At 41.2% G+C, this 14,515-nt stretch overlaps 1 protein-coding gene across 1 annotated transcript in view; it reads right to left on the reverse strand.

Annotated features, from left to right (window-relative positions):
* The window catches only part of pth2ra (parathyroid hormone 2 receptor a), a 55,424-nt gene that overhangs the window by 14,621 nt on the left and 26,288 nt on the right, over positions 1 to 14,515 (reverse strand). The window contains exons 8-9 of the mRNA XM_030111956.1: positions 10,911 to 10,971; positions 7,890 to 7,956 (exon numbers count right to left, since the gene is read on the reverse strand). Coding sequence (XP_029967816.1) covers positions 7,890 to 7,956; positions 10,911 to 10,971 — 128 coding nt within the window. The remainder of the gene's footprint in view (positions 1 to 7,889; positions 7,957 to 10,910; positions 10,972 to 14,515) is intronic.

Consider the following 14,515-nt stretch of genomic DNA (forward strand, 5'->3'; position numbering starts at 1 on the left):
TCTTTATGTGATTAAAAGAGAAAAACAACATTAAAGGAATACTCCACCCAAAAAACGATTTGGCCTCATTTTCTACTCACCCTCATGCTGAGAAACACTCTGGAGCACTTTTTTGACGTTTCAAATGCAGTTGGAGATGTTTGGGGATTTTCGTTGTCAACAAACAGGGACCGACAGAGCCCGACAGAAAAAATGGTCCATAAAGTCCACAAAACGTTCCCATTTTCCTTCATACTGCTCGTCCGCTGTAATCCAAGTGCCCTGAGCGCGTAACGTCCATAATTAATTCTTAACGAGGTCATTTAGTACATTTTAAGAGCCCAAACAGTGCGCTCTCGTACAGCTCCATTGCATGTCTGCACGCGCACCCTGAACTACGGAAGCCGCGGCAGACCAAGCCAGACGCTTGCGCGCTTTCAGCGACTACTTTTCTAAATTGCAAGCGTAGAAGAAGAAGTTCCGCTGTTTATATTCTGCTGTGAGTGACCGAGCTGTGGACAATCACAAAAGTGATTGGCTACTGTTTTAAAGCTTTGAATTTGGTGTCCTGCTGAAAGGGCACAAGCATGTTGCTTGGTCTGCCGCGGCTTCCGTAGTTCAGGGTGCGCGTGCAGACATGCAATGGAGCTGTATGAGAGCGCCCTGTTTGGGCTCTTAAAATGTACTAAATGACCTCGTTAAGAATTAATTATGGACGTTACGCGCTCAGGACACTTGGATTACAGCGGACGAGCAGTATGAAGGAAAATGGGAACGTTTTGTGGACTTTATGGACCATTTTTTCTGTCGGGCTCTGTCGGTCCCTGTTTGTTGACAACGAAAATCCCCAAACATCTCCAACTGCATTTGAAACGTCAAAGAAGTGCTCCAGAGTGTTTCTCAGCATGAGGGTGAGTAGAAAATGAGGCCAAATCGTTTTTTGGGTGGAGTATTCCTTTAAAGCTGTGAATCAACACACAGCTACACATCTATCACTTTTCACTGATATTGGTAATTGGGGAAGAAGATAACTGCCATGCATTTATAAATAAAATCAGTTCATGTATCTGAGACAGAAATTAGTCATCGACATGCATAATTGCGACACCATGTGACGGGTGCTTGACATGTCATTTACAGCTATTTTAATCCAGTTTAATTGCCTGCCTACTTTATATTTAGGGAAAATCTTTTTTTTTTTTAATATTGATTTAATTGTTAATCAAGTGTGCATTGAAAGTGTTCAATGAATCTTTCCTGCTCGCCTCGTTTTACTGATGATCTTTTTTTAATCTTTTTATGCAACGAATTTTGGAAAGTACAAGGAGAACTTAGAGGGGGGCAAAAGTTTTCACATTTGAAGTAGATTGTCTGCCATTCTGAAAGTGGCTCTGGTGAAAGTAGAACAGTGGCGATTGCTCTGAGACTCCAAGGGAAGCTCAACTTCCCCTAAAATGTCAAAAAAATAAGTGGTCCAGTATTTACTGTTGTGTGTACATTTCATTGACTAAATATGCGCTAAATGTGTTCATCTTTTGTTCAGAATCAGCAACTTATCACAGGTAATTGACTCTGCGTTTTCTCACTCCTTCTCGCAGCGGCACAGGACTTTAAACAGTCGGACGCTGGGAGTCAATGGGAAAACTAGAGTGGGTTGTTCCGCTGCAGTGAAACTGGACGGTCACTGCATTTCCGATTGCTAGGCTTCTCCCGCCCATCGGACGCTCAGCGTCTCGGGGGGTCTATGGACAGTGGGCTGGCCCGGACGCCGGGCTTCTGCATGGTGATTGGATAATCTGTCTGAAGCTTGACTGACAGTGAAATGAGCAAATCAGTGATCTTGAAGTTGAAAAAATGCACCAAAGCACTTCTGAAGTTTTTCATTCTGTTGTTCTGAGTTGATTCAGAGGCTTTACTGATCCTCAGAGACTTTGTGTTTGTGAAAATTGACTAGCGTTGTGCTTTGCGACTCTTTTAGGTCACTCTACGGTTTCTGTCCTCGACCAGCAGCTGCGGAGCTTTTCCCCGTCTCTCGCACTCACACTCAGGCGTCAAACAGCGCTCTAGCCTCAACCAGCAGCTCCAGCTGCTCGCCAGCTGCACAAAATGGCAGACAGTGTGAATGCTGTGGACCGGATTTTGGCGAAGCCATTTGATACTCTTTCTTACGAACAGAAAATTGTTGTAAAACCGCAGGGCAGATCAACTCCTAAGACTGAGCTGGTGCTAAAGGTGGGGAAATGTACCAGGTCTTTTCAGCTGTCCTGGTATGACAAGCTGAGCTGCTGACTGGAAGTGCTGTCACCAATAAAATTTAGTGTTGGCCATGCCTCTGGATGAAGCCATCTCAGGGATGTGCTATCTGGTCACAAGTGGGGATCTGTCTAACTTTGACAGTGCATTCAAAAGGCATGAAAGCTTATAGAATTTACATACAAATAAGCAGACACATATTACAATGTATGCTAATAATTAGCCTCTGCTCCTTGGAAGACCAGCAGCCGCCACTGAAGTAGAACCAGATACTCCTTTCATTTGACAAGAAGTTTTGTTTTTCCAGTTTCAGTTCAATTTTTTTCCTTCACCATAAAAATAAAGACAAATCAGTTCAAAACAACACAGAACAAAAAAAATTAATTGCCTGAAATAATAATAATGCATTGGTTTTATATAGCACTTTTCAGGACACTCAAAGACGCTTTACATAGCATTATTCATTCACACCATACTGGGTGGTGGTAAGCTACTACTGTAGCCACAGCTGCCCTGGGGTAGACTGACGGAAGCGAGGCTGCCAATCTGCGCCATCAGCCCCTCCGACCATTCACTCTCACAACTTTCATACTAGGCATGGTGGGTGAAGTGTCTTGCCCAAGGACACGACGACAGTTTTACGCCTGCGGGAGCGGGGATCGAACCGCCAACCTTCCGGTTATAAGACGAGCCGCTCTACCAACTGAAACCGCAGGGAGAAGAATTAATAATCTTGTTTTCCCTAACTGGATGCTGTAGAAATGTACAAGATGGGAAATGCCAGAAAACGAGTCTTCAACAGGCTTTTACAGTTTTTTAAAGACCACTTTAAAGGAATACTCCGAAGATTTTGGACCCACACCCTATCCCTATCATTTACAAAGTGAGATAAGCTCATAAATACCTTTTTTGTGACTGTGCGTCCAGTGGCTGGATCCCAGCTGTTAGCATCGTAGTTAGCTTAGCTCAATTGCTGGAGGTGAAGAGGAGACAGAGCCGGACTGACAAAAGTGGACAAAATACTCCTTCCAGTGGTCCAGGGGATGGCGTATTAGCACGTGAAGTAAATCTGAATGGTTATAAAATGTTAAAAAAAAAAAAAAAAAAGTGTTGTAGTGTAGTGTAGACATCCGAGTTTTCTCGCTATTGTGTGAATTCATTCGCGCGACGCGTCACGCTGGTACAAATATGCAACACAGAACATCCTGCAGAAACATCACAGCCCTCCTCATCACTGTCTCCTGCATAGCAGCAGTGGACAGGATTCTTCTGATGTTTGTCCCACAGTCCTGTGTGCATCCGGCTGTCTGTCTGGCTGTCTGTGTCTGTGTGTGTGTGTGTGTGTGTGTGCGCATGCATACTGATCGATGATGCGGTTTTTGTTCTTTCTTGTTTTTATGACTGTTTTTACTGTTCAGCACTTTGCGTTGTTTTTATGAATATGAAAAGTGCTTTTACAAATAAATATTGAGATTGAGATGCTCCGCCTGCCACCGTCGTTGCTCTGTATTTGTCATGGGGAAGTCAGCTCCGGCTGCAGCCGAGGTGTCGGCATCGCTTCTGGCTGCATGCTGCCCTCCGGAGGCGGTATGAGCTCGGCGAGTTCCACCGTCTTCTGCAGGAGCTGCACCTGGACGGCCGGTTACAGCGCTACTTCAGGCTGATGCCCAGTTTCCACCAGAAGCGGTGAACAAATGAAATCGCACATGCTGCTTGCAGCTCGCCTTGGCATTATGCCAACTGTTCTGTGTGGTCGGAGCCTTGCATGTCCTACGTCAGCACGTTTGTGACGACCTCCACGCTGATAGGCTGTCCTGGTGCGAATTCGCTTGAAAAGTTCAATTATTTCAATTCGAGCGACAAGCGTGGAGCGATGAAGCGGCAGGCTTCGGGCAGCGAGTGGTGGGCGGGGCCGAGTGGCAGTGCAAGTCGACGGGCACGCGGATTTTTCGCTGGAAACGCTCGCTGCTGGCTGCCGGCCGCCCGCCACATCATCGCTCGCCGTCCGTTGCCCGCCGCTCAAGATTGAGCGACAATTGCGTCATTACATTGACTTTGTATGTAATCTCATCGTGCGGAAATTTCGCGTCGCATCCGGTGGAAACACACCGTAAGACTCAGCCGCTGTGCTCCAGTATATCCTTCCACAGAGCACTATGCTTGTGCACATCTGTGTGTATCAAAACATTATTTTAACGGATGAAAAGAAAACACGTCTTTTAAAATGTTTTATAACCATTCGGATTTACTTCACGTGCTAATACGTCGTCCCCTGGACCGCTGGAAGGAGTATTTTGTCCACTTTCGTCAGTCCACCTCTGTCTCCTCTTCACCTCCAGCAATTGAGCAAAGCTAACTACGATGCTAACAGCTGGGATGATGCCACTGGACGCACAGACACGAAAAAGGTATGTATGAGCTTATCTCGCTTTGTAAATAATAGGGATAGGGCGTGGGTCCAAAATCTTCGGAGTATTCCTTTAAAAGATGGATTCAGAAACTGTGTGGTTTTATTAAATTGAACTGGAAAAAATGAAAATTCAAATATATGCTGATCATGTGAGATCAGTTGAAGAATTCAACATTTGTATTCCTACTTGTAGCGAAGTAAGAATATTAGGTAAGTTAGTCATGCAATTGGCTTAAATCATCATCTAAAACAGGGGTCTCAAACTCGTGCCAGAAAGGGCCGCGTGGCTGCAGGTTTTCATTCCAACCAAGCAGGAGCACACCAGACTCCACTCATGTCATCAAGCTACACTGAAGACCTGATGACATGAGTGGAGTCTGGTGTGCTCCTGCTTGGTTGGAATGAAAACCTGCAGCCACGCGGCCCTTTCTGGCACGAGTTTGAGAGCCCTGATCTAAAATAACAGTTTTAGAGTTTTTATATCATCCACACTGTCAACTTATTAGAAGCCAGATTCTCACCATTTTGTGTTACATAGGTTTTTTCCCACTTATCTTCAAGCTATTACTTGTTGAGCTGAACCCACAGCAGATCTATGCAGGTTGTCACGCTTTCTGTCTTGCTCTGTTTGAGCCCCAAAACATTCTGCCTGATAAAGGAATGCTGCTTCTGATTAGTATCTGCAGGAGGTTTTATTTCACCACTGCAACCTTGGCGGTAGATTAATTCAAAAGCAAGCAGGCACAGACTTATCACATCAGACGACTTCACTGCAATGTGGCGTTTGTGGAAATTAATTTGCAGGTCTGATTAAAAAAAAAAAAAAAAACAGATAAGACACCAGTCTTTCTTTAGCATCCTTAATTTATGTTTTGGCAGCAGAATCTGCAGAGTAGAAGAGCTGTGTGCCACATGGAAGGTAAATACTTATAGCTTTGACGTTAAATTTAAATAAGAAATTTAATCTACTTATTTCTCACTGCATACTTTACAAGGGAATTTGAGTTTTAAATGCCAAGTATGCATATATTTTCCTCTTGTATTAGCAGAATGTGGGTTTAGTTATTTCTTTGTTCACATTTGTTGAAATATTTGTTGTTTAAAGTCTGTGATCATTAAAATGTGTGTCTAACCAACTCTGTGCTGTCACTCGCTTCACATGACTGAACCTGGGTGAATTTAGAACGGCACACACTCTTGACATGTATCTCGTTATCTCATCTGATCTCTGAATCCCTGCCGATTTTCTCCAGACAGAAGTCATCTTCTAAGCAGCAGCAGACAGAGTGAAGCGACACCTCTAACCCGTGGCATCGGTAAAGCTGCAGCACTTTCTTTGGAGTATTATATTCTCTAAAATGTCTATGGTTTTCTGTTTGGTTCATTGCAACACTCAATAGCACTCCCAGCTGCACATATTGCACTAAAATCACAACTTGTTGTGGCTTTTGTTGCAAACGAAATCTGTATTTTTCACCATCTGAACACTGATGTTTAGATGGTGGTGGTGGTGGTGGTTCAGATAAAAATGTGCATTTGTAGATGTTTATTTTTCTTTGGACATACCCATGCTAAACAGGGAAATGCATTAATTAAGATTTATTGAAAGATAAAGTCCTTAAGAAGCTCCTAAAGCTATGTCTCTAAATATAAAGTGAGATGATGACCCATCCAGTTTATTTTTAAAATGGAAACTGTGTCACTTGGCATATGCTTCGTGTTTCCATACATTCAAGTAAGGTTAAATCAGACATCCCGCCAGTGTTGATTAACAGAAAAGAGCCATGAGGATAATCAATTGAAAAATATACAGCGATCTAACAAACCCATTACTCAGTCAGTTAATAGTGTTGAAATCTCATGACATAGTAGACTACAGTAAACTGCAAATTATATACAAAACTCATTAACAAAGTGTACAGGTCAACATCCAGAACAAATCGGAAAAAAGATTAAGAAACTATAACTTAAAAGGACTAGCGATCAAATAAATGGAGTGCTTCATTTCAGTTCAAGTGGGGATTTAAAACATGCGAATTAAAACCCGCATGTTGTTCTAAAGAAGTAAAGCAATAGCAGTATAGTGTTGTCATGGTAGGGATAATGTATAAAAGACTCAGAGACCAAAGCCACTAGGTTTGTCTAATGTAAATTATTAGATTGTGGGAAATAAAGAGATTATATAAGTCTATGCTTCCTTCTGCTTATGTCTTTCATAACTTTGGAAACTTCTGTTTTCCTTTGTTCATGATGTATTGTTTTATAATTGATTTGTTTTGTTCTTTTGTTTTGTCAATGAATAATATAAAAATTAAAAACATAAATGCTCTGACTCAAACTCGGTTTAAATGGAGGAAACAAAACTTTTTGAAAATGCACATGAACGTGTAATCAATAGGTCCTCTGCATGGAGTAGATTGACAGTAAAAACAATGGCAGTCTCCACAGACGTTTAACAACTAACAAGAGAACCTTAAAATCGATCCGGAAGCGGACAGGGAGCCAATGCAGCGACTTTAAAACCGGTGACATGTGGGCCCGCCCCCTGGTCCTCGTCAGCATGTGTGCGGCTGAAGTTTGTAATGATTGTTGGTTTGAAATATTCTTTTTTGGAAGACCAGAGAGCAAGGCATCACAGTAATCTAACCGGCAGGAGATAAAAGCATGCATTAAAAACACGCTGATCTTCCACCAAAGCTTGGCACACAGTCCTGAACATCCGACTCTTTAAAACTGCGACCGAGCTGAGGACGCTCTGTGAGGGAGACTTTTCGAAAAGTCTGTCTGCTTTTTGTGACTCTGCTACTAATTAGAGCTTGTCGATATGCCAAGCGAGATTCAGTCAGTTACTAAATCTGAGGCTTTACTTGTTTATTCTGCTGCTCTTTGAATATTTTTCCTGGTGGGTTTTTGCTCATTTTCAAGTCTTAAAAAAATCATTTCAGTTGATGTTGTTAATTTGTTTACTTGCTGCTCCTTTTTTCTTAATAATTAATTAAATTACATTAAAAGAGGTAACTGTGTGTATTTTTCACTCTGTACACATAAAAGTGCTGAGTTCATGTTTAAGGCAGAATGCTGATGGATTGGATGATTGGATTTCTTTTCTGTTGAAGGAGTAATGGAGGATGTCCATGGGGTCACTCTCATTCTATAATTCAGAAGTAATCATGCCATGCTGAATGAATGACCACTCAAGTTTCATTTAAAATCAGTTGCACGCTGAGTTTCATGATTACACTCTTACCCCAATTGCTGTCAAAATTGGAACCTGGTAGATCCACTTAATGTTTCCAGCATTTAACTCCCAACACCTGCAGTAGACATCAGTACAAAGGAGATCAGAAAGTCAAGTTGGAAGACAGATCAAAACCTGCATTAACACACACGTGTGACTAAAATCAGAGTGTAAATGAGAAAAAAACGGGGAAAACCCTCTTTCATAAAGTAAACTTTAAGTGTTTTAGAAAATGCCGAAGAAACAGGGTTTCCAAATGAAATCTCTAGCAACAGACGGCTGCAACGAGCTGAGCCACATGACGAAGATGATCGACTTTACATACTGTCAGAAGGCAATTGAAACATAACTCCCATTCGGGATAGTAATGGATATGTTCCATGTTTTCTTTATGCTTGGACTGGTGTGTGACTAAGTACTAGGGCTGGTCGGTATGACGGTATAATACCGTGTGACGCTGTAAAAGTGGATGCTGGTTGAAATTTTGCCATACCGTTTATACCGGAGAGAGAGCCGATGTCTGCTGCAGCTCTCTGAGTCAGTGTATATTTGTCTGCACTTGCTAACAGGACAGCCGGAGCGCAATTGTTTGGGTGTGCCTGTGTATTATCACAGCGTGTCCCGACGTCGTGCGGGGTTTGTTTGCTGCGTTTCATTGGTCAGGTAAGCACAGGGTGCGCTCGCGAACAACACCAGCGTATCCAGGAGAGGTGGTAGCCATAATGGCGGACGCAGAGACTAGCGGGGATTACAGTGAAATCGTGACAGGCTTGTGTTTGATTCCTCCCGGTTCCATAGCAGCACGCAGCAGACAAATATACCGGGAATTTTTTTTCAGTTAGTTGGGGCCGAGTTGATCGGGGTCAACTATGTCGAGGCCGATTTGACTGGTTACCGATGAGCAGCTCCGGGAGTGACACTAAAAACTCAGGTCTTTTTTTCTTTCATGTTGTGATTTTTTTTTTTTTTTTTTTATATATAATTGAACTTATATAAACCGAAGTTTAAAAAATAAAAGAAGAAAATGAGCAAATGTGACAGTTTGGTTATTTTTAAGCAATTATTTGAATTTCCAGGGGAAAAATACATACCGTGATATATAACGTTACCGTGATATTACATTTCTGATACCGTGATATAAGATTTTGTTCATACTGCCCAACCCTACTAAGTACACAATTAAATCTTCAGCAAAATAATGGAGAAGGTTTGTGACAAGCCAGACTCCATTAGGAAACATTAGGGCAAGGACCTGCAGCCTGCAGAGGAAAGAGGAAAACGCTGTACCTTCTTTTCTTGATGCGAGTGGAAAAGAATCATTGGCATGGTAGAAGTTCATGAACACAATGGAAGTTACAGCTTTGTTGGCCTTGAATAGACTCTGACTGGTTATTTGGCAGTGGAGGGAAGATTGACTCACTGTGGATCTACACAGACCACAGCCGGACAGACCGAGAGCCTCTTTGTCTGGTTTTTGGATAGTGTTCCCAAGAATGGCTAAAAAAAACCTCCTTGGAAGCAAACCAAGGAATTAAAAAGCACATGGCTGCAAAATTATATGGACTTTGAGCACCAGATGTTTTGGCTAAGCAAACCTGACTGATTGTCTTTTTTTTCTTTCCAGTCAGGTTCAACCATGTTTATTGTCAGAGAATCAGAATTCTCAAAAGTAAGCAAGAAATCAGGGTGCTGGAAAGACGGTGAGCAATGATCACTCCTGTGATTCCAGTGGATGCAGCAGATTTTGGTTAAAACCTGTGGATGTGTTGTGGCGTTGAGTCTAAACCTTTGTGACAGGCGATCAGCCATTCATGAGAAACTAATAGCAGGCTGCTAAGATTAGATTCACCTTCGTTTCACTTTAATATGGAAATGTTCCAGACCTGACGGATCCTCCAGTTTTCCACTCAGATCGCTTTATTTGTCATTATATGAAATTACAGGTGCTGACCCCTTTGTGCGTCAACAAAAATTAGACAAAAGAAAAATATTAGACAAGAGTACACGTAGTGTTTTAAAAACATAATATTAAAGTTGACATGATTTAAATACATAATATAAAGTGAAAAAGGAGAAGCACTTGAGCGCGCAGACAATTACTAAAATTCTCATGAAAACATGACAAGATTAAAACACTAACATCCAGGTAAGTAGTTATTTAAAGATCTGACAGCCAAAGGATAAAAGCTGGATCTATTGAAGGTAATATATCTGTAGGTTCATCTGTGAACAGCTTGCAGTCTTCAAGCATGATTTGGATAAAACATTGTAATTCCTCGGCTCCTGCGGTCTTCATACTGTCAGCATGAGCGTTGGTTTGAGGAAATAAGAGATTGGGAGGATGGATGGTTGCATCTTTTTTATCTTGACAGTATTGGAGCTTGTTAGTTTTCAACTTTCATTTTAAATTCTATCTTTTTTTATGTTTTTTTTTTCTAAGTGTTGCCTCTGCACTCGTTGGGACTGTTTCTGGTGTGTCTGAATTTAAATTTGTCTTGTTTATGAAGGAGCCCGTCTCTGTTCAATTTGAGTTTCTCGATTGACTGCATGACATTTGCATCTAAAAATTTTGATTTCTAAAATGTCATTCTTTCATCCCTGTGTTCAATTTCCTGCCTGAACCATCAGTTTTCACACACTCCAGGAGCAGAGTAGTTCCTCCATCATGTGTAAGCAGTAGCAGGATGTGTTCCCTTCATTAAATGCCTTTTTCCTCCCAAAAAGTCTCTCTGGTGATCGTGGTCATCTCCCGTCATCTGTTTACAACCTCTTCATACATCAAAGCTCTCCAACATTTGTTGAGAGTTGGTTTATTTGCATATTTAATCTGATCTCACCGATGGCTGAAATGTCAAAACTAATCAGCATTTTTGTACCAGCTCTAATTGTCTTTTTGTTCATGTTCATTTTGAAGCTTATTAATCAGACATGGTAACCTTTTTCAAATCCTGATTTGTTTAATTTTTAATTGTTGGGTTTCTTTCAAGTGATGCGGTGCCTGAAAATAAACCGAGTGGTTCGCTCTCTTACCTTGCATCCGCAAGCGTTGCCCTGACAATCGCCCACACTGCCACAAAAACGGCAGGAACACCTGAAAGTACAGAAAGAGAGACGCTGCTGTGTCGCCGTCAGGTCAGAGACAAGTTGGGAAATTCAGATAGTGCTTTGCTTCCAAGATATGCCTTACAAGTGAGTATACTTCCAGACAAAATTTAAGAAACATTTTAAATTACATATTTTGTCGTTGTTTACACTACAACAGTGCTTGTAGCCACTGAAGAGAAATGTTTGAAAACTGCTCCAGCAAAGCAGCTTTTCGGACAAAACATGCGTGATGTGCAAACAGGGGAAAACGCAACTTTTCTGAAATGCAGACTGATTCACAAGATGATTTTCTTGATACAGCTTGAACAGAGAATGACTCTATTGATTACAATCTCAAGTTCTCAACTCACAGTGAAAAGGTTGTGGTTCTCATCCCAGCCTTGCCTTTCTGTGTGTGTGTGTGTGTGTGTGTGTGTGTGTGTGTGTGTGTGTGTGTGTGTCTCGTCACCCTGAGCAGGACGAATGGACATTCCAGTCCAATGCTATAAGAAAAGTAAATTGTAAATTGCTGACACAGAAACATTGACTGTCTGGTCGAAGCATGAATAAGCCTCTTTAATGTTTGTGCTTCATGAGCACAAAAAGTATGAACACAATTGCATTCGGTCCTTCTCTGTAGCAACACATTGCTCATCAGGACACCAGTTTTATCCTCTGGTCGAGAAGCAGATAATCCAACATTCCAGTTCTCCTGCGGAGAACATTCTTTCTCTCTATTCATTTAAATTTGGTCAAATGGAAACTGCACAGCAAAATCACTGCCTCTTTACACAGAAAGTGTCTTTTTCCTGGAAAGTTGAAAACTCCCTTTCACACTTAGTGTTGCTTCAAAACAATTAGAGGAGAAGCTATATAATGAAAAAAAAAACAAACATTTGAGAGCCATAAAGCACCATTTATTTTTTTTAGATTTCATCTTCTCTCCTGGGTATGGAGCACAATCCAACAAATTACCTGTGTACATTTAGTCTGCCTTTACGGTAATGTTGTGAAATCACATCCCCGGAGTAACTAAACAGCCTATTTCTTCAAATTGAACTGAGCTTTGTGCTCGCTTACTTCCCATTTCAGAACAATCTGCTGTGTTCCTAAAAAGCCAGAGTTGGTAACCACTGCAATTTTTGTTTAAATAAGCTTTGATATTACTTTCTGGATGGAATTGCATCAGCAAAGATTAAAACAATTTGGGAAGTAGAAGCAGAAGAAAGCAATGAATCCTCAATGTTGTGGCCGTGATGCTGAAAAATAACTACATTTACAATTTATAGGCAAACAAAAAAAAAAAATAGATTTGTTTCATCGAAAAGTCATACTTTAAAAGTTTACACATGCAGAAAGGCACTGCTGTAATAAGAACATGGATTCTTAAAAGGGTTTTGATACACTGAAATTACACATTTTGCCTCCTGAAAACACAGCTGCACCAACAAAGTGATGAGGCTGAGATTGGGATTTTCTGAGAACTTCTTTTAAGGAAATGCCACTTTCCTTTGTCACAGCCTGAAAATACATCCACTAAATATGGCTATGGCTATAAACAGCCTGTATAAAGAATGAATGCATGAGTAATCGAATGGATTGTATGTTTATCTTGCGTGTGCGTCTTGCAGGCAGTCAAGTAAAAATAACACAGAGGAAACTGGGGAGAATGCAACTTTTCAAAAGCGCTTCAACTCTGGGTCAACCGGGGTAACTGCAACTTTGCTGACACACTGCTACGACTGTGGATCACATGCACAGTCAGTGGCATGATGCACAATTACAATAATGGCAGACACATAGTCGATGCTCTCCTGGGACTGAGTAGTTTTAGAGTTGAGAGTCGCCCAGCATAACAATCCTACTTCATTGTCCATCCATACAAATGTCTGTGGACCCACTGTGGACTCCTTTGTGTGTGTGTGTGTGTGTGTGTGTGTCTGTGTGTCTGTGTGTGCGTGCGTTGTGTACTGTTGTGTGCTGTGTAAATGGGGTCTGAGTCTGTTTATAGGAGAACAAGCATGAATGGTCTTGTTTCCCTGTTGAGATTTGCTTGTTTTCACTCTGTTGTCACACCATGGTGTTTGGAGAGTTAACGGAGGACGTTATAGCAGCACTGACAGCACATCTGATAAGAAAAAAAAATAAATAAATATGCTGTATGAATCACTAAAAGACTAAATGTGAAATCTTAGAGCACTCGGTGTTCCTGCACTGACAGAGTCGAATTAAGTCTAGGGCTGCCATTACTTAATGGCAACTCAATGACAGCTGATGATTATACGAGATGTATTCCCCTATAAGCTTCAGATTAGACTGAACACAGTACAGCGAGGAGCCTCTTTTAGATTGTTGCTGATGGGATAAACATGTTGAGGTGCAGAAAATGTTTTTACCAACATCAGATAAAGATTCTGCTGTTGTCCATCAAGATATCAGTCCAAGCTGCACAGTTCAGAGGTCGTGTCCTTTTTCCCTTTGCTGTGTAACACCTATCTAATGCAGCTGATCAGATCTCTTTCTCACACTTGATAAATACTTGCAAGCAAAATTCTGCAGATTTAAATAGAGAACTTGAAAAGCACATATCTTGTGCATGGTGATGTAGCCTACATGTGTCACCGACTGCTGCTACACTTAATGGCTTTTCTGAGAAAAAAAAAACCTGCTATACTAGATTGGAGGATGAATTTATTCAATTCCTTCCTTGACTTTTTATTGCATCTGGGATTGGATTCAAAGCCCTCACTTTTACTATGAATGAATATTACTCTGTCCACCCTCTGCATATGCAGCTGAATGTTTACAGCCTTGCCCATCAACACGCTGTCTGACACCAAACAGCCTGAATATTCGGTCCACCCCATGCATTTGCTTAAAAATCCACACTAACAAAGATTTCCAGGGGCAAATCAGTTGTGCTGCACTGTCGTACTTTTGATTGCTTCCAGGAATTTCCTCTTTTATAAATACACAAATATATTTACTTTTCACTGATGAATGCTGTCTTTTACAATCACTACTCATTACCAAACATTGTAATCATCACACCTGACAATTATACGACCATTCAAATGGGCCACGCATTAGTTTAACTGCTGATTAACAGTAAACGCTGCATTTGGAGAATTCAGTTTAATTCAGGTTGCATTTCATGTGACTGATAGAATCTTGTTTATTGTCTAATTACTTTATTAATTTTTCCTCCATACTCTTAATATCTTAGTTTATTTTAATATCTTTTTTATTTACAAGGCAGACACACTCACGCAGGGGAAATTTGTGTTGATCAAATGACCTTGCTGAAAGTTTTGTGAATTGTGGAAGGAGACAAGAGAAGAAACCAAAAACTGCATGAGGAGAACATGCAACCTTCACATTGAAAGACCTGGATTGGATTTAAACCTGCAACCTTGTCATTGTGAGCTGAGAGCATCAACTATTGCTACATCTTGCAGTTGTCTTTGTGAAGTCTGTTTCCCATTCATATGCATGGTGGTGTTCAGTGTGCTGGAGTGGCGTATCTTCCAACTGAAATCTAACTTCATGAA

The sequence above is a fragment of the Salarias fasciatus genome, chromosome 16, assembly GCF_902148845.1.
Source record: "Salarias fasciatus chromosome 16, fSalaFa1.1, whole genome shotgun sequence".
NCBI lineage: Eukaryota > Metazoa > Chordata > Actinopteri > Blenniiformes > Blenniidae > Salarias > Salarias fasciatus.